The 24,021-nt window shown below is 39.5% G+C and overlaps 1 protein-coding gene across 1 annotated transcript in view; it reads right to left on the reverse strand.

Annotated features, from left to right (window-relative positions):
- The window catches only part of LOC104628498 (nebulette-like), a gene marked incomplete at its 3' end in the record, with an annotated part of 45,522 nt that overhangs the window by 18,801 nt on the left and 2,700 nt on the right, over positions 1-24,021 (reverse strand). The window contains exons 3-5 of the mRNA XM_010297114.1: positions 19,535-19,639; positions 14,480-14,590; positions 8,573-8,683 (exon numbers count right to left, since the gene is read on the reverse strand). Coding sequence (XP_010295416.1) covers positions 8,573-8,683; positions 14,480-14,590; positions 19,535-19,639 — 327 coding nt within the window. The remainder of the gene's footprint in view (positions 1-8,572; positions 8,684-14,479; positions 14,591-19,534; positions 19,640-24,021) is intronic.

A 24,021-nucleotide genomic window follows, 5' to 3' on the forward strand; every position in this document is an offset into this window, starting at 1 on the left:
AATGAAAAATGGTTTTCCTAAGAAGCGTAGAGAAAAGCACTGCAAAGACCCAAATATTAGGGTTTATCATTAAATTTCAGAGGAATTCTAAGAGTACAGCTTTTTTTTCTTTGCTGTACCCTTTTTTAATATAAACTACCCCGCCTATGGTTCTGAGCACCGCAGCCTAGCGGACTGCAGCTACACTGAACAGAAACTGTAATTCTACCACGGTGAACGTCTTTCTCAGTAATAGGCAGCCGTGTAGCTGGTATGTAATTCAATGACACAACTTCACCCCAGCATCCCCCACTCCCCACAACTCCACTTATCTGCTCCTTTACACAATCATGGGAACAAGACGGCTGAGTGTTCCAGCATGTGGAATACAAGACTGAATCTTTCTGTTTGTGCAAAAGTCGCTACTATAATGAATGGGCTCCGAAAACTTTGGCCAGAAGGCTAAACCACAGGCAGTAGAGTCCAAATATTCTCCATTTAGCAAAGCAATCACAGGAAGAGCATAGACCTCAGGGACATTAAAGAGCTCCGAGACCACAAGTTATCCTTCTTCTCCCTCTCCAGAGTTTGCAGACTTTTTCCTCTCGCTTGCTGTAGCACATGTGCCAATCTAAGCCAATTTCCAAGAGCTGTCTTACTGAATTATTCTGAATGATTAAGGAAATCATTCCTGGTATTCAAAAGTGTCTGAGAAATTGAAGTTTCAGGCAAAAGTTAAAAAAAATAAATGAAGTCTACAGGAAATAGAAAGTATCAGAAAAATTCCTGCTTTACTGGACAGTCTTCTAGATTTTATTCTGTTGTCTAATTTAAAAATAAATAAATTTAATTTAAACTTCAAATTTAAAATTTAAAAATTTAGTCAACTTCTCAAGATTGTATTTCACTATCATGGAAGTCCTCAGCTTGAAGTTTCACTTATAACCTCCGCATCTAGCTCCGATTTCCAATGTAAAGTTTTATTCTGGGTACAATGCAAAAAACTCATAAACCCAAGAAGAAGTATAATTTTTTATTGTAAAAAGAAAAGAAAAAATCTTACTTTTTGGCAAATATTTTACATGCAAGAGGAAAGTAATTTTGCATCCATATGGCTTCAGCTAAGTAGACAAGCTAAACAGGCTTCACTGTTGGCTGCTTGCCCACAAATAGATCATATAATTTTTAACCTACAATGAGTGATACACAAGTGTAATCACTGATAAAATAAATAAATAAATAAATAAATAGATTGGGTGAACACAGCCTAAAGTATCACCTACCAAGAACATAGCAACTGTTTCTTACAACTTGTTAAAACCACTGGAAGTTTTGTTTTGGTTAGGTTTAGTTTTCCACTATTTTTTTAAGAAACTAGATGTATAGACAAGCATTTGCAATTCAGGTCTTTACATGAATTTAGTTAATTATATGCTGTTCATCCTAATGACCGCATGATGTGAGGTGAAAACCACAAAGGCAGCAGAAACAGGTTTCTGAATAGCACCCTATCATCCATGTAAATTGCAAATTAAAGGCCAGCATATGTGCTCAAAATAGACATTAAGAATGGAGTGAATTTAACAACAGAGAATCAAGAATAGTGGTGATAAAGTTGAGGAAATGTGGTCACTTATTGCTCCCAAATGACATGATCATATAGTACATGAAATAACGGATTGTGGTTAATTTCAGGGGGAAAGGAGGGGGGAATAAGACAGTGACAGTCCTTTATATTTCACCATTTTCAATTATATTAGATGCAAGGCCAATTGCTATAGCCTTCCCTGAGTGAATTATTATTCTTCCTGCACCTAAACCAGTACACCTATTACTTATGTCTGAGGGAAAGTCATCTAGCATTTTACAAATGTCTGCAATATATATTTGCTCCATTCTGCAGCTTGTCATACTCCAGTGAGAATAAAAATGTTATGCAGCAGAACAGTAGTTTGTCAGAGGTAGGCCAAAGAAAGAAAAAATATGTTTCCCATTTCCTGAATAACCTCAATCCCTGGATGCTGACCCTTTCCCATTGGGACAGTGTGCTGGCCTCTATTACACAGCTGCTATTCTGTTCCATCTAGTGATTTTTTTTATAGTGCTGCGTTAGAACAGTAAAACCAGAGCTGTTCCGGGAGAGCAGGGGAACAGATGTAGACAGGGCAAAGCAGCCAGTTTGATGTGCGCACCCATGGGCACCAAGAAGTTGGAAAGTAGAGAAGCCTACTCCAGGGCAGAAGAGAGAACGAAGCCTGGCCAAGCAACAAAAGAAAGGCAACAGCAGAAGCACCCAGAGAAGGGGACGTCTTTTCTCCTGAGCTGGTTCAGCCCCTTACCAAGAGGCTCAAACCCCGACTGGAACCTCCAAGCATTACACGATGCTCTTAACCTTCACTTCAAAAGATTGCACAGGCTCCACCAAAAAACATCACCAAAGGCTCAAGAATTACTCGTTTTCATGGACCACAAGTCTACATAACACTTGCACAAACTGGCCTTTGAACAGGAAAAAGTAACCGAGATACTGACAACTTAAGAGAAAGCACCAGTGAAAGACCTAAACGGAGAGTTACAGCAGACCAGTGGAAAATGCGAGTGAGAAATAAGCTGGGACAAAAAGGGGAAAAAATTGTACCATCTCTAGTTTTGAAGTTGCAAATAGCAAATTACAAATCCTAGCTAAATTTGAAGTGTTTTTCTACCCCAATTTGAAATTACAATAAAAAGTGGTTACATTGTTGAATATTTTTAAAAAAACAATTTACTCCAGCTGAGCGTCCTGAAGATGCTTCATCTTTCATGATGGTGACAGTGCATTGGAATGCACTACAAAGCTGCAAAGTAAACAGATTTCTAACAAGGCTGCAAAACATCTCAGGTTGTCAATCAACAAACAGAAACTTCTGCTACGTGTTGACCCAAGCACGACCAGGTTTAAAGGACTCAGACATTTTCTGCAGTTTTTTGTCTTCTCCCCTATTCCAATACCAAAACTATTCCAAGATATAGGTAATAATTTATTAAGGTATGCACAAGCAGCTATGAACACATTTTTCCTTCTTGAGATGCACACACGAAAGTCAGCAAGGAGCTGGGCACACCTGTCTGCAAGAGAGTTTGTCTCTTCTTGTTTGTCCCTGCTTAGTATTTTCTAAGAGCTGCAAGTCCACTAACTAATGGCCTGTCAGCTGTGTCTCTGCCCCCTTTTCTCTCATCTGCACTTTGGGGTCCATCAACACTAAGAAAATGACTAGCTGGTGACAATCATCATTGGCAACAGCTTTTCTGATTCCCACTCAAATGGTGTTGAAAACTGTTTCCCGGCTCATGTAGAAGAGACAAACACATTTCTGGCCCATTACAGATTGATGCAGTCATCCTTTCCAGTAATGGGCTTGAAAATTGATTGGTCCCAATTACATCAGGAGTAAACACATCATTTTCAGCACCAGTTGGAAGTGCTCCAGGGGGACCTGCTGTTGACAACCACTGTCAGCAGAAAGTTAAGTCAGTGAAAGGTGATTTTTCTAATGCAGATGCTGAACAGAGAGCCAGGAGGAGCTTGACTTTAACATGATCTGCATCAAAACAAACATCGACATTATGGTGTTATTGATGGTGTTTAAGCAGACCAAGTTTAAGATTTGCTGATTTGATTTTATCAGAAAAAAATTTTGTGTGTGTGTGTGTGTGTGTATTGTGACTGCGTGATATCCTGAACATGAAAACAAGCTTATTTCTAAGACTATATAGACTTCTTCAATTTAGATGGTCAGTGCAACATTATAAATTACCACTACTGACATCATATGCACTGCAAAGAGTATACATATATATCAAACATTTGCCCAACTGTCAACATTTAAAAGCAGCACTGTTTTGTACATAAGCATAAGAGAGAAGATAATAGGGCTCCAACCTCAGATCTGCCTTTTAAATGTCCACAGATGAGTCTATTGTATAGAATCCCCATAGAATCACAGAAACTTCGGGTTGGAAGGGACCTTTTAAGGTCATCTAGTCCAACACCCCTGCAATGAGCAGGGACATCTTCAATTAGATCAGGTTGCTCAGAGCCCCGTCCAACCTGACCAGGAATTTTTCCAGGGATGGGGCTCCGACCACCTCTCTGGGCAACCTGTGCCAGTGTTTCACCACCCTCATTGTCAAAAATTCCTTCCTTAGATCTAGTCTCAATCTACACTCTTTTAGTTTAAAAACATTACCCTTTCTTCTGTTACAACAGGCCCTGCTAAAATGTCTGTCCCCATCTTTCTTATAAGCCCCCTTTAAGTACTAGAAGGCTGCAGTAGGGTCTCCCCAGAGCCTTCTCCAGGCTGAACAACCCCAACTCTCTCAGCCCATCCTCACAGGAGAGGTGTTCCGTCCCTCTGATCATTTCTGTGGCCCTCCTCTGGACCCACTCCAACAGGGCCATGTCTTTCCTGTGCTGAAGGCTCCAGAGCTGGACACTCACCATACTGCAGGTGGGGTCTCCCCAGAGCAGAGCAGAGGGGCAGAATCACCTCTCTCAACCTGCTGGCCACGCTGCTTTTGATGCAGCCCAGGATACAGTTGGCCTTCCAGGCTGTGAGCACACATGGCCAGTTCATGTTCAGCTTTTAATCCACCAGTAACACCAAGTCCTTCTCAACGGGGCTACTCTCAATCCTTTCAACCCTAAGCTTGCACTGATACCAGGGGTTACCCCAACACAGATTCAGGACCCTGAACTTTAACTTGTTGAACTTCATGAGGTTTACACAGGCCCATTCCTCAAACTTGTCCAGGTCCCTTGGGATGGCATCCTGTCCCTCAGGTGTGTCAACCACACCACTCATCTCGGCATCATCTGCAAACTTGCTGAGGGTGCACTCCATCCCACTGTCTATGTCACTGATTAAGATATTAAACAGTACTGGTCCCAATACGGACCCCTGAGGAACACCACTCATTACCGATCTCCATCTGGACATTGAGTTGTTGACCACTACCCCTGGATGTGACCGTCCAACCAATTTCTCATCCACTCAACAGTCCACCCATCATATCCATATCTCTCCAATTTAGAGAGAAGGATGTTGTGGGTGACCGTGTCAAAGGCCTTACAGAAGTCCAGATAGATGACATTGGTAGTTCTTCCCTTGTCCACTGAGGTAGTCGCTCCATCACAGGAGGCCACTAGGTTGGTCAGGCAGGACTTGCCCTTGCTGAAAACTACTGTAGTTTTCTTATTTGTAAAATCAGAACACCACTTCCTTATTTCATGTAATGTAATGCTGTGAGGAGAATCAGTAATTTTAACCAAGCAGAACATATAAATTGCTATACAAATACTTAACATTGTGTTGCTATTCATAACGCCCAGTGATAGACCAGGTCATGGAACAGACAAAACTGTGATCCACAGCTTTGAGGACCTTCATCAAATGCTATGTGCAGCTTCTACCCAGGCACAATGTGGCAAGTGTTTGCTGTTTTAGAAACTTAATTGTCATGTCATTTCACTGTTCAATTACTTTCTTCCATCCATTTGATCTTCAGCCACACGAGGTGAACCACTATTTTGAGGCCTGACGGGTTTCTAAGGGCCACCACCTAATTTTGGTCCCAAGTTTGGAAATTTCCAGATGAGCTAAATGACATCAGCCAAGCACAGGTATAAAGTAAGCTGAGAGCCCCTACTTCACTTTTCTCCAAATGCCTTTGTGTGCCAAAGTCACATCATTAATATTCACTTCACAAAACAGAAACACAATTTATGGAGAAAAGCACTCTGGTTTGGATAAACGTGTTTGTTCAAGCATTATGTAGTATTTAAATTATTTTTCAAGTAAATTCCCTATCATTAAAAAAGCCATATTTGTTCTTCTGAGAGCAATTTTCTTCAGTCTAAGTATGAAGAAAAGAAAAATGTTTTTCGTACACATGATCACATTGTTCAGGAGGTTTTACAGTATGTCCTTATAATGCAGCTTCAGCCCACACTTATACAGCATGTTAGTTATATTCAAAGTGGTCTGAAGGCCTACAGCATATGACAGTTTCAAAATGTCAGCACAAATGTATTGTAAGTTGAATACAGTCTTAATTTTTAAAGGAAATTGCACATTTCACAGAGTTGAGTATAAATGTCAGCCTTATTTTAAGGCTGAGTAAATAGTCTTAAACACATCCTAATCCTATTAGATGCAAACCCTGCTTGTAAAGGTTGAACTGAGTTGGCGGAGCATTGTAGGTAAACACGCATTCTGCTCCCATAGGTATACTGTACCGAGTGGTGGATAAAAGAGCTTTGTCCTTCTATTCCCCCAGTAGTTTCCCTCCTTTTTTCCCTGCGCTTTCAAAGCTGTGATTCTACAAATAGCCTGAAATAGTCTGGAAAGACAAATGCTCTGCATTTGGGATGCTCACTATTCCATGCTCTGACTCAAAGATGAAAACTCACGCAGCTCTTAATTAAACCTGGACTTACAAAACAAGAAAGCCACAGCTATTCACCATGGTGCCCAAACAGCTACCCGCGGGAGCTGCGTAACTCCACTGAACAATAACTGGACTTACGTAACTTGCTCCTTTATAGGTGATAAAGATATGCCCCCATTGCACTGCAGCTCCCCATGAGCAACCAGAAAGAACCTGTTCTTAAACAGATGAAACTAACTGCTTAAAGTTTTATGTTGCATACGGAGGGTTTGTTTGATTTTTTTGAAGTTTGCTGAGGCTGAAAATAATTTCCTTCATATTTTTTTAGTATTTTTAACATGCTGTTGAAAGTTCTGATTTATCAAAACGTCCTCCCCTCCTATGTTTGCCTTCATTTCCTTTTTTTTTTTTGCTTGCTTTAAGGGTGAAAGAAGATGAAACAACTGAATTTCATTTACTCTCACATCTGTACCCTGCTCTCCTTAATTCTGTTAGCAGGTGATGTACAGCTGTAGAATGGGAATGGGTTTTGCACTAGCTTACTAATCCTCAGACCATGATGAATTTCATTCAAAAACTCATCTCATATTTCTCCTGGTCCCACCACCTTCTCCGAGAGGGATTCCCATCTCTTTTCTCAACATTATTTCCTTCCCTAGTAGTCCACCAACATTCCTACTGTTTATGGGGAGAGAAGTTCACGTTCCCAGATCCTATGCTATGTCAATCTGATATCCAGCAGCAGAGATGGCTGGAGTTTGACAGGAAGAGGGAATTCTGTAATCAAGGCAGGTTGCAAATTACTGCTGGGACTTCCAACACAGGTATTTCCCAGCAGAAGAAAAAGTTATTCTTCAAACATAATGCTTCCCTGAAGTTCTCCAGCAGCCTTTTAATCAGCGGCCAGCTGCCAAGATTCTGCACATACATCTAACACTGACATTTAGCTTTCAGCCTACATAACCTGATTGTTTGTTACACTGTCAGTAGAGAAGACACGGTAAATTTAAGTTAATTCAAACTGAACAACCAAGCTTCATTTTCTGTATTGGTAGCAGCAAACAAATATCCCGTTTATCTGAGAAAAGAGAGTTATAAAATCACATACCTACCTGACTTGACTTGCTTACCTAAGAATAATGGAAATGGATCATAACTTTAAAGGTATCTACATGTCAGCTGCTCTTACAGGTTTTGTGTACCATTTTAAATGACCTCACTATTTCAGCCAATCCTCTCCTAAAATTTACTTTTCTCATAAGTAAGCTTTTACAAAACCTAACACATTTTTCCTCAAAGTTGTCTTTGTATAATTCAAGGCACACTAATCTTGGTTGCATTTCCACCCCTAGAAATGGTGCATTGAGCTAGTATAAGCTAGGTCAACCATTAAATCAAACCTGACTTGAAACTAATAAAAAAATGTAAATACTATTATTAGGCTTTTTATGTTGTGAAAACCTAAAGAACTTCAAGCAGCCATTAAAAAGAAAAAAAAAAAACTTCATAAATACTGCTAAGTACTCTAATTTATTTGTAAATTATTTAAGTAAAATTACAAGAACAAATACTTTGGTCAATGGCATAGACTAGTGCCAGGCATCAAATTGAACTCTATGGCTCAGATTCTGTAAAATAAGTCATAAATTGTTCTTTGGACCTCATTTAATACATACTCATGAGATGGGAAAAAAGTTTTTCATGTGCATAAAAGCGTACAAGAGCAGGGCAGAAACAGTCCCCTTCTTTCCTCTAAACAGAACCCTTGAAAAACTACCCAAATGTTGACAGTGTAAGACACTGGTACCAGGCTGCTGTTTATGTAAACAAAGAGCTTTATACACTTTTAAAGTACGAGTAGGTACACATTAATTCAGAGAACCTGTCTTTGTAATTTTATTTCAGACTGATAGCACTTAATAACAGTTACTACCAAGAAACAATAACAAGCGCTTTCCAATGCACTTTAGAATAAAAGTCACATACCATTACTCATAGCATATTTTAAACACACATCGTGACCCAAATTACTTCAGAGCAAATAATGTAAAAAATACCAACTAATGAAATATGAAAATATTCCATGCCCAATTCATTTCAGTTAGCTGTAAGAGAGGTATCTACCCAAAACAAGTGAAATCATTTCAGATGGAGGAGTACTTACATCACTCTGGTATTTATTGACTTCCATGGCATGCTTAACATCTGGAGGTTCCTTCATATGTGCATAATCTGAAGTTCCTTTCTCAGCATCATGTTTTTGTTTATAGAGAACCTGAAAAGAGCAACATTATACTTTAGTGACCTCAGCAAAGCGGGTATAATAATATGAGCTGGGTTAAACCCGGCATCATAGTGCACCTGCATTCAGGTAGAAGTGTAGTAAATAATTAAGCTCCTTAATGGAACCAAAAACCTGAAACAAGACCAGCTTCTACCCAAAACAGAGGCATATTAGGCACAGCCAACAGAGAGATTTCTCTGAGTCTGTTATTGCAGCAGAGGGAAGAAAAAGAAATATACAGAAACAGAAAATTAACCTTAACAAGGTGAGAAGACAGCCCAGGGAAAAGCATAAGGGAAAGGTTTTTTTGCTCAAAACACACTTGAATCTATCAGCTATGTAAATATTTCCTCAGGTTTCTTTTTTTTTTCCCCCTCCTGTTTTCAGAAAAGAAAGAAAAGGTTTTGTGCATTCCTCATAAATAAAAAGGTTTATATGAAATGCTCATAGTCAAACACCTATTTCTTCCACTGTTAGGAAATTGCTAGCACAATATACATTTTGACTAGCCCTCAGTTTCACAAAGAAAAATAATATTTACATTCAATTGTCATCATGGTAAAGGAAAATGGCATTGGATTGTGAGTTTATAAACAAACTTATATTTCTAATAGAAACTGAGCTCAATGTTGGGCATTCATCCAGCTTTCACTGTAATATGTTATACTTACATATACACACACTCACATACTAAAACCGCCTGAAAAGCTGATCTTGCACTTATCCTTGTCAGAACCTTTTAGGCTTACATTAAGAAAATTCACCAGGTTTTGATGCCTGAAGAAGCAGCAAGCATCAAGTAAATTCATTTTCTATTAGCTCTCAGGAGCAAGCATTAAAATAATCCCCAAGAAAACAGCAAATACTAAATAAGATCGAAAGCTGACCAGGAAGAGGATTTGAAACTAAAACCCTTGATAGCAATAAAAGAATACTGTGAAAGTTCTGAGACGGGAACTCTTGACTTAGAATCTTTTAGGACAGAATACTAAAACTGTGAGAAAATGTATCTGTTTGTATTTAAGGCAGCACATCACCCAACGTGAGAAAACTAGCAGAAATTACAATTGAGTGTTCACTATCTTGGGAAAAGATGACTTTCTTTAGCTTAATGTAGGAATATTTGACTTGCTATTTGACAGCTATGTTCTTCCTATCTTTTCACATTAGTCTTATCAACTGACTTAAGTAACCTTGAAGCAATCACAGGCTGGGAGGAGGTCAATAGCTGTCTAGTTTAGTTTTCAGCAGTTCAGTGCAGAACTATTGCCAGATCTGTAAATCAGTTCCAAGGAAGCATGAAAAAACATTTACGATGATTATTTCATCAAGATGCTTAGAACCGTTATTTTACATGTTAGCATGTGTACAATTATTTCTCATTTTATGTTAATTTTCAAATTTCAGCGAAACTGAATTTGCTTTCTCAAATCTACATATGAAACTACTCTACAGAGAGATCAAGTATTACAGGTCACTGATGTAACCTCTACTCTGTAGTGGCACCATTTATTAACTCCAGAAATACAAGGCAATTATTTAAGTAGGTATGACTTCACATTGAACTAATTTTTAAGTACTCATTTTTTATTTTTCTTATCTCTCTTGTACACCAGTGTGTCAATAGGAAGCTGCATTAAGGAAGGCTTTGTGCTCTTTTAACTTAACTCTGACTGACCCTCTGTTTTGGAACACTTTAAACACTATTAAATTTTTATATTTATATTTCCCTTCATAGTCAGTAAGCTGAGCTCCAAACTTAAAATCCACAAGGTAGTATTTTGTAGGAGGAAATGTTCAAGAACACAGAAAATGCCATTTTAATCTCTAGATAGAGAATTAGATTTTCCAATGTATTTGTGTAAAACAAAACTAGAGAAGTCCAGGACACTAATACCTGCTGCCATAAAAAACAGGAAATCTCGAACATGAGATTTGATACTATAAAAAACATGAGGAATTTTTAAAAGTCTGTTAATGTGTAATATAATTGCAAATGATGCAGTAAACCACAAAAATAGCTTTATCATAGTAAAAAAAAAAAAACAAGAACATATGAAAGTAAAAGGATTTTGCCCACAAGGAAGAAAAACTTTGAAACTTTCTCTGAAAGTTGAAAATATTGCTTACAATTCACTTGGCCTATGATCTTTAAAAACAAAGAAAAAATACTGTTGAGCTTTGACATATAGTTACTATTTGAGATATTGCCCTGTGCAAAGGAGAAAATTAAACTGCCTTCAGTTTGCTTTAGATTATTCCTTTCAGATAAGAAGAAAAACAGTGCAATCTCTTCTTATGGCAGAAATAAAGTGATGAAAAAAGTGATGAAACGCATACTTTTTTTTTTCCAACATTGTTTCCCCCTCAAGCAATTTTAAATACCTTTATCATTGTTTGTGACACCTTATTAAAAAAAATGTTCTGCGTAAGGAAGAACGCGGTATACTGGTCTTCAGACAAGAAGACGACTTGGCACAAAGATAGTAATGATCAGAAATTTTCCTTCAGAAATATTTTCCACAGGAAAATGGCAATTTTTCCAGAAAATGTCCATTTCTGCTCAGGAAAATCAAAATGAGGGCTCCCCACCTAGACTGCTCTCATCAACTTTATTTTCTCACTGCAGAGAACAGGGAAATCGGTGAGAGCTTTGTAGGCTGGCAAGGAGTGTGAAGTTACACGTTAGGGACTGGGACTTCTCCTGCTCTGTCTATCTTACCCTGGGGACAGCTACGACAAAAGAGAGAGAGGGAGGAAAATCTGGTTCTTCACCCTCAAGAAAGCTATTTAGAAGGTGACAGTCAAATTTTATGTGTAGAGGAAAAAACTAAATTGATAAAAGCCAAGCAAGTATGTGAGGCTATGAAACTTCTTTTTTACTCTCCTGAAGCATTTTTTCCCATAAATAGTGTCATGATTTTTTGTCAAAATTTCAGATGGATTTCCTTCTCTACGGGTATTTATTTCCATCTTCGTGTCAGTTCCGCATAAAACAGAAAAGAGCAAATGTGGGCTTTACGCAAAAGCCAGCAGAGCTGGTCTTGGTTTAGTCTTTCCTCTGTATCACGAAGAGGGAATTGAGCATAAATCAATACAGCCAATATGGGGAGAAAGCTGCATGGGAGGAGAACCACAACTGTCAGGGTCTTGTACTCTCCATTATGGCAAGATCCTGTCAGTGCTGACACTGAACGGCTGGAACCCTGTAGAAGTCAATGACAATTTCTGCACCGGTTAGAGCATGCAAAAGTGAAAGATGGTGGTATGGCAGCCCGTTTGCTCAGGAGAGGACAGAGAAAGGCAGCTTGTAGGTGGTGAACAATTTCTTGAAAGAAAAAGGAAACTTCCCCTAGTTGCCTCCAAGTTCCTAAACCACGAGTGTGATCTGAAACCATGTATAAAATTAATTAACTGGGCTAGATCGAGGTAGGCTGAAAACGAAGTTGCTGGGCAGCAGCAGTGCAGCAGCACCATTTCAGGAGGAAACATCAAATCACGGGAGACGCCATTTGCCAGAGACAAACCAGTGGAAGGAGATCACCCGGCGGAGGCATACCAGCCTCAGCATTCCTGTGCCAGCAGGCAGTAGTGGGGAGAGCCAGTGGCTCTCTTTCTTCCACACCATGATCCCCTAGTCCCAACACCTGCCTGGCAGACGAGGCTACGGATCCTGCCAAGAACACGGCACCGCAGCGCGAGAAAGCACCTGCTTGGCCTGGCGACAAAAGCATTCAAGCCCGGCCTTGCATCCCAGAAGCACGAAAAGGAAGTCAAAGGTGTAAATTTGTTCTAACGTGGATGGGAAGGACACGTACTCGTATTTTCCACCTTTCCAAAAATCAGCACCTATTTAAAATCAGCTTACTATAATTGAGAAACAGGCTGCAGTTCTGCGCCTGCGACAGCCTTTTTGCAAGAGAGGTGGCACAATGGCGAGACGGTGCTGTTCTCTCTCCTTCCTATGGGCACACCCGTGGTCTCCTCCAGCTGAAGCGATGACCTGTAAATTCACCATCCCAGCTAGACAGATGCAGCAGAAATCCTCTCGGCCATATCCTGACCCAGTTGAAATCTGAAATCCGTGTATTAGCTACTTAGGTACCGCAGTGATAGGCACAATATGGATTAGATTTGAATACTGTAGAGAAGATTTTCCACTAGAAAATCCCCTAGGATCTCTCTCAAAGTAGCATTAAATTCAGGTCCGCTGCAACAGTAACCACAAGTTGGAAAAATGTGTCAGCGTATCTTTAAGTTTTATGGTAAGTTATGATTTATAATGCATCTATTCCTAAGGGGATGGTATGAATTTTACAGGAAAAGTTTCTGCTTAAATATAACTCATCCTATATGCATAATTGTTTCTCTATGACTGTTGGATGATTGAAGAAAACTTTCAAAAATATCAAATAAAAATGTCAGCCTTTTCCTTAAAAGGGTTTTTTTAATGAATCAAATGTCTTCATTTTTAGTCTCAGTTATTTATCTTTTCTGCCACATCACTGATGTTAATTAACCTCATTTGCGTAAACTAATGTAGAATGTACTCATTTGGAATGAATCCAGGAGTAAATCTGTGGCAAACTAGTTAACTAATGCTTTATAAATCAAGCTAACAGTTTAAAAATGTTATACAAGTTTAATTCCCAATTTATTTCTACTGTAATTTTTCTAATCACTCACTTTACAATGAAATGTCACATTAATGTCATTTCAGCTACTGTGCTGCTTTAACTTGAGTGTATAAGTGTTCCATTGCAAACTATGAAAACTAAAACATATTTTATGTTTTTGCTTAATATAACCTTAACACATTGTTTTAAATCAAAACATTTCTCCACAAGCTATCCTGAGATTTCAGTGCTTTCTTTTGTTACAAATATTTTCCTTTGTTTGAAAAAAATCACTGCATTAGAAGAATGCATATTGAGATACAATGAATAATATGGATTTAGGAGTTTCTTCACAGATGGGCTGTATGAAACTATGCGTAGTCAATATCCTTAAGAGAGCAGAAGGGCAAAACAAGAAAAATGTGGAAATGTTTGGCAGACAGAAAGCCATGAGTGTCTTATCAGCTGTCATTCTCATAAATAACAATAAAAATCTGTAACTTAATTCATATTACATATACTTAACACTCACAATTCCACTGAGATCAATGGAAGTGAAGGGCTACCTGTCTACATTAATGGTATTATATCTTTACGTCCCTGGAGGCAACTGAACTAGAATTTACTATTTTACTGGTTCGCATGTTTTACACTATGTTCAATATACTTATTTTCATATTTTTAATTCCATAAAATTTGTTGTGAGTGGTAGTATGTAGACCATCAGAAATACATTTACTGCTACCAGTAAGTGCCTTTAAATGTCATTAAAGTACTTTATTATTTTTTCCTTCAGCATCAAACATTTTATAAAGCTAATACAACACCCAAATTGAAATGGTTGTTGTATAAGATTCATCTATCCTATAAACAGAGTGTAGTGTCACTGAATTCATTAATTCCTTATTGCATTCATGGATTTCTAATGGATTTCATTGGATTGATGAATGCACTAGCAGTTTTTAAATTTACATTTAGTAAACATAACAAGTAAGATTCTCCATGTTTTAGAAGCGAGTAGTTTGGAAGTTATGGTGATAAACTCTGGATGATAAACTCACCCAAATAAATCAAGCAGGCAATCAAGTGCCCGTTCACATACATTGTTCAAATTGGTCATATCTGTCACACAATTCATCTAAAAATCATTTTTGTGATTCTAAAATTGTACCTTGCTCTGAAGTTGCATTAATTCTTTTGCAAATACACTGTCAATTGTGGCTGGCATCTGCTGATAAAGAGAGTTGGAAAGGTCTTTCTTAGCAGCTCCTTTATACTTCACCTAGAGGGGAGAAAAAGGTGACATACAATGCAAAAATGAAGATATAGTAATCATACTATAGTTTATTAAATAAAATGGCATAGACCATTAGAACTGGAAAAATCTAATGTCATGAACTTTCAAGCAAAACCAGATCTTTAAATAATAACTTCAAAATATTTTATGTGGAGGTGCCTAATTCACAAGGCAATGCAAAGTATCTCCTTTGTGGAGATACTTGTAGGGGAAGTCTAAAATAAAGTAGGCATGGCAGTTATTTTTCTGTCCTTTCACAGATAATTTCTGAAAAACAAGATTACCTTTCTTCTTTCCATTTTCCCAAGTTTTGCATAATGGGAGCAATGAGAGGCCAACAAAAAATATTTTACCAATTAATAAGTAGTAGCAATTAAATGTAACTGGAAAGGACAGCAACACTGAAGTTGATGTCTGCCATCTTTTCTACTTAATCTTTTCATATTACAGATTCATTTCTTAAACTATTTTTTATTTATCCTGTACTTTCTCCAGTGTTCAGTACTAGCAATTGCTCACAAAAGGGTTTTATGAGACGGGCCAGAATAATAGTTCAATATCTGGGAGGCTTTTTCTTCACATTTAAGTTTTTCAAATTCATAAAACAATAATGTCAAGTATTACTATGAAAGTAATCATAAATATCAAAGATATCTTAAATCCCAGGGCTGGAGGAGGAGCTGACCGAGAGCTTATGGGTCAGGTTTAAAGGGAGGGCGGGGACAGGTGACACTATAGTGGCAGTCTTCTACAGGCCACCCGATCAGGAAGACCAAGCAGATGAGGCACTCTATAGACAGATAGGAGCAGCCTTATGTTCACAAAGCCCTAGAGGGAAGAGGGACACAAGAAAGCTGGTTACTAATACATAGATCACCTCCTCCAAGCTCAGAAGCGATGCATCCCAACAAAGAGGAAGTCAGACAAGAACACCAGGAAGCCTGCATGGAGGAACAAATTGCTCCTGGACAAACTCAAACACAAAAAGGATGCCTACAGAGGGTGGAAGCAAGGACAGGCAGCCTGGGAGGAATACAGAGAAATTGTCCAAGCAGCCAGGGATCAGGTTAGGAAAGCTAAAGCCCTCACAGAATTAAATCTGGCCAGGGACATCAAGGGCAACAAGAAAAGCTTCTGTAGGTACATCAGTGATAAAAGGAAGACTAAGGAAAATGTGGGCCCTCTCCAGAAGGAAACAGGAGATGTGGTTACCCCGGATATGGAGAAGACTGAGGTACTCAATGACATTTTTGCCTCAGTCTTCACCAGCAAGTGCTCAAGTCACACCACCCAAGCCACAGAAGGCAGAGGCAGGGACTGGGAGAATGAAGAACCACCCACTGTAGGAGAGATCAGGTCCGAGAACATCTAAGTTACCTGAAGGTGCACAAGTCCACAGGACCTGATGAGATGCACCAGCAGGTCCTGAGGGAACTGGCAGATAAGTTGCTAAGCCACTACCCATTATATCTGAGAAGTCAGTGAAGTTTCTACTGGCTGGAAAAGGGGAAACACAACTCCCATTTTGAAAAAGGCAATAAAGGAAGACACAGGGATCTACAGGCCACAGAGTCTCACCTCTGTGCCCAGCAAGATCATGGAGTAGACCCTCCTGGAAGCTATGCTAAAGCACATGGAAAGTAAGTATGTGATTGGTGACAGCCAACACGGCTTCACTAAGGGCAAATTATGCCTGACAAATTTGATGGTGTCCTGGTTTCAGCCAGGATAGAGCTGGTTTTCTTCACAGAAGCTAGTGTGAGGATGTGTTTTGGATTTGGGATGAGAAAATGTTGATAATGTGCTGATGTTTTCAGTTGTTGCTAAGTAGTCAAGGACAGTCCAGCTTCTCATGCTGCCCTGCCAGCGAGCAGGCTGGGGATGCATGGGGAGCTGGGAGGGGACACAGCCAGGACAGCTGACCCAGGCTGGCCAAAGGGATATTCCCTACCATACAACGTCATGCCCAGTACATAAACTGGAGTCAGCCAGGAGGCAGAAATCGCTGCTCAGGGACAGGCTATCGATCACCAGGTGGTGAGCAATTGCTGTATTGGGCATCACTTGTTCTTGTACATTCCTTTGTCGGTATTATTATCGTTGTTATCATTGTTGTTTCTTTCTCTCTTGCTGTCCTAGTAAACTGTTTTTATCTCAACCCACGAGTTTTTTTCCTAATTTTCCCTACGTCCCACTGGGGAAGGGGGGAGTGAGCGAGCGGCTGCATGGTGCTTAGTTGCTGGCTGGGGCTAAACCACGACAGGTGGCCTTCTACAATAGGCTTATAGCATTGGTGCATAAGGGAAGAGTGACTGATGTCATCTACCTGGATTTGTGCAAAGACACTGGCCTGCAAGACAACCTCATCTCTAAATTGGAGAGACATGGATCTGATGGATGGATCACTCCAGGAATTGCCTGGATGGTCACACTCAAGTAGTTGCGGTCAATGGCTTGAAGTCCAAGTGGAGACCAGTGACGAGTGGCTTTCCTCAAGGGTCAGTATTGGGAACAGTGCTGTTTAACATCTTTGTCGGCAAGGTAGACAGTGTGATTGAATGCATCCTCAGCAAGTTTGCAGATGATACCAAGCTGAGTGGTGCAATCGACACACTGAGGGGAAGGGATGCCATCCAGAGGGACCTTGACAGGCTTGAGAGGTGGACCTACGTGAACCGACATGGGGTTCAACAAGACCAAGTGTGACCCAGGTCCTGCACCTGGGTCGGGGCAATCCCAGGCACAAATACAGGCTGGGAAGAGAATGGATTGACAGCAGCCCTGAAGAGAATGACTTGGGGGCCTTGGTTGATGAGAAGCTCAACATGACCTAGCAATATAGGCTTGCAGCCCAAAAGCCCAACCACATCCTGGGCTACAACAAAAGAAGCATGGCCAGCAGGTCAAGGGAGGTGATTCTCCCCCTCCAGTCTGCTCTCGTGAGACCCCACCTGGAGTACTGCATACAGCTCCGAGACCCCCAACATAAGAACATGGACCTGTTGCAGCAAGTCCAGAGAAGGACCACAAAAATCATCAGAAGGCTGGAGTACCTCTCCTACGAAGACAGGCTGAGACAGTTGGGGTTGTTCAGCCTGGAGAAAAGGCGGCTCCAGGGAGACCTTATTGCAGCTTTCCAGTACCTGAAGGAGGCCTAAAAGCTGGAGAGGGACTTTTTACAAGGGCATGTAAGTGACAGGACAAAGGGTAATGGCTTTAAACTGAAAGAGGGTAGATTTAAATCAGACACAAGGAAGAAATTCTTCACCATGAGGGTGGTGAAGCACTGGAACAAGTTGCCCAGAGAAGTTGCGGATGCCCCAATCCCTGTATGTGTTCCAAGGCAAGGTTGGATGGGGCTTTGAGCAACCTGGTCTAGCGGAAGGTGTCCCTGCCCATGGCAGAGGGGTTGGACTAGGTGATCTTTAAGGTCCCTTCTACCCCAAACCATTCTATGATTCTATGATACTGCCTAATGTCATTAATTTACTGTTGAATATACAGCTGTTCATTAGAAAGTAGTACCCCATATGTATGATATATATCAATAATTTGCTGTAACATTTGTTGCTGTTTCCCGAAAGAGCAGAGAGGGCTCTTTTTCACTGCAGCAGACATGCTGTTAAGAATTTCAGTGTTCAAGTTTTGCAAAAACAGGTTATGGGACACTAGAGGTCAGTAATTTACAAGATAAACCATCCATCACATCATTGGCTTCAGGTAATGCTGCAATAAGCAGACAGAATGCTCAACAGTTTGATAACATAAAACATGTGGGTTTTAAAATTTTGAAATATCTTTATATCTCTAAATCTTTGACTAATAATTAGCAGCTTTTCTTTGGAATCAGACAGATGGATTCAATAAATACTCTCTCTGTATTGTGCTTTTGTAGACTACACTAGCCTGTCTCTTAGAAAGTATAATTTCATCACATTTTATGCCCCTTGGGACATGCCACTCTTTCTCAGAAAATATGAAGATAAATATAACAAAACTATTCATCAGATGCATTTATATTGAATGTAGCCACACAGCAAACTGATGTATATCAGAAATGGAAAATAGAATGTGTATAAATTACATAACTCCAGACAGGGATATGGAGATGTTGTTTATCATAATCTTAAAGGTAGCACAAGAAATGAGGCACCAAAAATTTAAGTCTTCCAAGGGTCACAGCGACAGAAAAATCACTCAGAACCAGCAGTGCCTTAACAAAAGCAACTCTCTGTCAGGTAAAACTCCTCTGCAGCTGTTCTCACCTGTGAAAAACTGAGATGCCATCTTACAACACCTTGTACCTGGGACATGAAGAGCTGGCAGTAAACTGTTCTGGCATGTTGGAAGCTGACATTCTGCCTTTGCCACTACAGTTTTTGTGTGACTTTGTGTATGCAAAGACCTAAAAACTGTGGCATGGGTATGCATATATATGCATGCAAGCACTCAGGCGACCTGCAGATGGCATTGACCTGATGTTTGCCCCAGTCCCCTTGCTGAAGGAGAATGGAGGTGATAACATGATAACAGTTTCCTTGTCTCCTTCTGTTTGCTATCAGGCTGTGAATTCTCCACAGCAGGGAAACTATGCACAGGTATAATTTGCAAACCTCATCGCTGCACGATATGTAACAAGAAATCCTTTTCCTATTCCTCAGTTTATCCATCCCTAAAATGGGATAGCTAGGATTGCCTTAGAACCATTAATAAAATATCTTGGAATCCCAAAATAAAAGCGTTGCGTAATTCCAATTACTCACATATAGAGTATACACTAACTACAGCGCTTTAAGTCACTTCAGCTTTAAACAGAACTGTTATTTGAAATAAGCTATCCTTTCCGTGCTAAAAACCATCATATTCAACTGAGAGAGTTTTTAGGAAGGATAAGAAGCAAAGAGAATTCTTCAGTCTTATAGGTCTTACCTCAGAAATAAAAGCACTGAGACTTTTCACATGTTTTAGTTGCGGGGTGTCAGGTACAAATATGCACTTGCCTTTAGATTTTTTAAATTCTTCCTTATAGTGTATCTACAAAGAGGAGAAGCAATTTTAATTTTCTTAAAAAAACAAAACAAAAAAAAAACCAGAAAAATAAACAATGGGGGGTTTATTATCATTATCATTATCATCATCATTATCATTATCATTTATGGATACTATGCTGGGAGGCTTGCAAATACCTCAGGCTGGATCAAATTAAGCCATAAAGGGAAACACCCAGTTCTCACACCCAGTATCAGGGCTATGTAAAAGTCACAGAACCCTTTAATAATAAAGATTAAAAAGATATGATTTTTCTCTACATCTACAACACATTTTCACCACTGTTATAGATGTTCTAGTATCTCTAAAGAAAGGAGAATCGAATAATTATCTCTTTGATGCTTGATCTCAAAAATAAAATTGTTAAACTAACTTCTAACAGACCTAGCAAGCACAGAATCTGTGTAGCATAATCAAATGCCCCTTTATGAATCCAAGAGTTACATGAATAAACTCAGAAGGCTACTTCCAAATCATTGCCTACAAAGCATCCCAACAGTCATGACATGCAAGTAATAACATAAGTTCTTTAAAAGTAAACATATTTTAAATTAAGCCATTTTTTAAATCATGTGTATGCACAAAGGAAACCATTTTTGAAACAAAACACCACAATATATTTTGCAAAAAAAACAGAACACAAGTCTTGTCTTTTTTTTTAAACAACCAGCCCTTTTCTTACCATCGGGCAAACAATACAGGCAGGTGTAATAATCACATGACTGTTGATGAAGTCAGAGTTACTGTTTGTATTAGTGAGACTGTAAGAAGGATAAAACGTATGGATATGGTAAATGTGTAGGGACCTTTATTATGTAAGAACTGTGAAGAAAGATGGTGAATTATGATGAGATGGACTACGTAAGTTTTAAAGATCGACACTTTACATGGCTAGCCCTAAATGTTTTTAGTGACATTTCTTTCTTTCTACAAGAATAGTTTAGTTCAATGCAAATTGAATTATTTAGGATTAAGCTTTCATGGTTATTATCTGCTACCATTTCTCTAACCTCATTTTCACATTCTGCACAACAGCAGTTTGCATTTATGCACTCTAGACTTGCTGACAAGCACTGACAGAAGCAATATGATCTGCATCTGAGCATTACAGAAATATGCAGTCTTAATTTCCTCTTTCTCTGAATCCTTAATGGATATCACAAGTTCTAGTCTACGCTCCTCTACAGGAAAATTCATGAGAAGGATGGCAGCTTACACAGAATCAGCTCCTGTACTTTCTGAAGCAACCTTTTTGTCCACTGCAAAATGGATTAGATAATGCCAAATCCACCTCATTTTGGTTACTATTGAGTTCATCCACATTTGAACTACTGAAGGAATCTACGTCTCATTACCAAATCATGTTGTCTGCCTTTGTGTCTTACAGTATATTCTAAATAAAAACTGGTGAAAAACGGTGTAAAATTATTGTGTGTCAGCATTTTACTCAGGCACCCACAAATCCAGTGGTTCATGTAACCCGTGTGTGTCACTGTACTCCTAGGTAATCACAGCAACACACAAAAAGGGCAGTTTTATGATAAACATGAGCAGGTACTTACTCTTCATCCTGCACACATGCATGCAGATACTTGCAAGTGTGTGTATGTACGTGCATATGAACAGCTTAAAAAAAAGGGCTTCCTAGAATTATATTCATTCACAATGATACGGTTGAGAAGAGACATGGGATATCTACAGAGCTGACTGTCTACTGGTTAGGCTTGATGGCGTTCCCAGTAGAAACTCGTGTAAAGCTGAGACTCTGGTAGAGAGGATGGAGAGTCTTGCTGCTCACAACTTAGATAAATCACCCACAGATATCAGAGAGCTGACTGTAATTACATCCATTTTAATTACAGAGCAATAATTACATTAAAAAATCAAACATGAAAGCTTCCTAAGGTATCCCTTAAAGGGGGGGAGGTGGGAGGGGGATGTGGCACAACAGGACCAGAAGAAACAAGCAAAGGTGTTCTGGTGTAGAAGTCATGTTTTCAAAATAAGCAAAAGCAGTAAAGGAGTAATGCCACCTCCTTACTCCTTTATCATTCACATTTATTATAGTAACCCATAGAGGCCACAAAATGCATGCAGGCTCAAATGAGAAAGTTAGAGAGGACATATAATAAAATGTGTGGTCAAACTCTGATCCACATTCTCCATTCTGCTACAGAAGTATCTGCATCACTTTGAATCAGAAAGAGGGAAGACGAAATGGGACAAGTATCATGAAGTCATGACATTTGCACTTATAAAGCATATTTATTGTAAATGACATAAGCAAGAGGCTTAGAAGGTTGGCTATGACTGAACATAACTAACGGCTGGAAAGAATAGGCAGAGAAGGTAATATTGCTCTTCAAAGTTTGGGGTTACAAATTCAAATGTCTAAAATACTAAATAGGAAATTTTGCCTGTGAGTGACTTACCCTTCACCACAAAATATGCTGTTTAGGTTGGGCAGATCTGGTAAGCCTTGCAAAAAAAAACAAATAATAGGAAAAATTTGCAAATGATGGCCTGGAGCTACCACTGCTCTGTTGATATACTTCTGAAGTCCAATAGCTCACTAAAGGCACAATTTTCAATAGCTCTCTCCTGATCCCTTTCTTCTCCTGACTCATCATAAAACTACTCTGACCAGCAGCACAGCTATCCAGTAAAATGGATATTATATGGCAAGATCAACTTTATTCAATAAAAGCATCCAACCTTTAGGCTGAAGCTTCCTGGCTCACCACGAAAATTTATCTTGCCCATGGCTTGTTCCATCAGCCTTTTTCACAGGGGAAACACAGAAGACTGTGGGCTAAAGGAAAGGCTCCAGAGAAGGGCAACGAAGCTGGTGAGGGGTCTGGAGAACAAGTCTTATGAGGAGCGGCTGAGGGAACTGGGGTTGTTCAGTCTGGAGAAGAGGAGACCTTATCGCTCTCTACAACTACCTGAAAGGGGGTTGTGGCGACGAGGGTGTTGGCCTCTTCTCCCAGGTAACCAGCGACAGGACAAGAGGAAATGGCCTCAAGTTGCGCCAGGGGAGGTTTAGATTGGATATTAGGAAAAATTTCTTCACTGAGAGAGTGGTCAGGCATTGGAACAGGCTGCCCAGGGAGGTGGTGGAGTCGCCATCTCTGGAAGTGTTTAAAAAACGTGTGGATGTGGCGCTTCAGGACATGGTTTAGGGGACATGGTGGCGCTGGATTAATGGTTGGACTTGATGATCTTGAAGGTCCTTTCCAACCTAGTGATTCTGTGATTCTGTAACAGGTTAATTCGAGCAGCCACCTTTCCCTTGTATTCAGGGGCAACTGTTTTTAATATCTTAACATCAATGGTGTAACCATGTTGACAGTCATCACACCAAGATCCATTACAGAACTGTCATCTCTTAAAGACCCATTTAAGCTTAGAAAAGCCACAAAAAGATCTGAATCTTCTTACCTAGCTCTTATGCTAGACCAAAAGGGAACTTTTTCCACTACAGATTTTCCTTCCAACCCTATATTTCTTAATTTATAATCTCTCATAAGACTAAGAGCTATGCAAATCACAGATCCATCTCATACAAAATTGTCTCTCTGTGGCCACAGAAACGTAGAGAAAAGCATGAGGACAGGATGATGAGTATTATTGCCCCACAGTATTTTACTGGTGTCCAGCAATTTGGACCTCAAAGTCTTCCTGAGGCTGTGACTAGTAATGGTGAGTCCAGAGGAAGAGCTCCACCCTGAATTAGGTGGTCACAACTCCATTGGTATGAGTGGAAAGGCATTCTGTTTCTGCACTTGACTCTAGGTCTCTTTAGCCCTTGCTTTACAATAAAAAGACATTCTAAAGCAAAGCTGTACTCCGTAAAAGGATAGTTAAGTGGCAAGTAGTACTACCCCTTGCTACAGGGGAAAAAAAGCACTTGTACCATATATTAGCAAAATTCAGCAGAATATTCAGAAGGCAGAGTGTCTGCTTCTATCAAAAAGGATTACGATGGTTTAGTCAATGATCATTTTACTGATACAATAATTCCCCTCTCTGCTTATAACAGTATTCACAACATCACATCACACAATCAAAACAATGAAGAGATGAAAATATACCAAAATATAAGTAATAAAATAAAATGGACAAGCTCAATTTCAATATGGAAGAGAAAAGGTCTGGAAAGGAAAGTAGTTCATATAAATCAAACACACATGACAGTTTTGAAAACATCTGTGGAATAAAACTGCATAATGGAGGGAGATTAAATGAAATGGCTTTAGGGAGAAACAATCCAGGGGGTATCACAGCCACAGAACAAACATCTGCCAACCTCAAATGAAAACGGGGATTTCGTCAAGAACCGGAGCACATAAACACTTCACAACTTT

This window comes from Phaethon lepturus, unplaced genomic scaffold, assembly GCF_000687285.1.
Source record: "Phaethon lepturus isolate BGI_N335 unplaced genomic scaffold, ASM68728v1 scaffold3261, whole genome shotgun sequence".
In the NCBI taxonomy this organism is placed as follows: Eukaryota; Metazoa; Chordata; class Aves; order Phaethontiformes; family Phaethontidae; genus Phaethon; species Phaethon lepturus.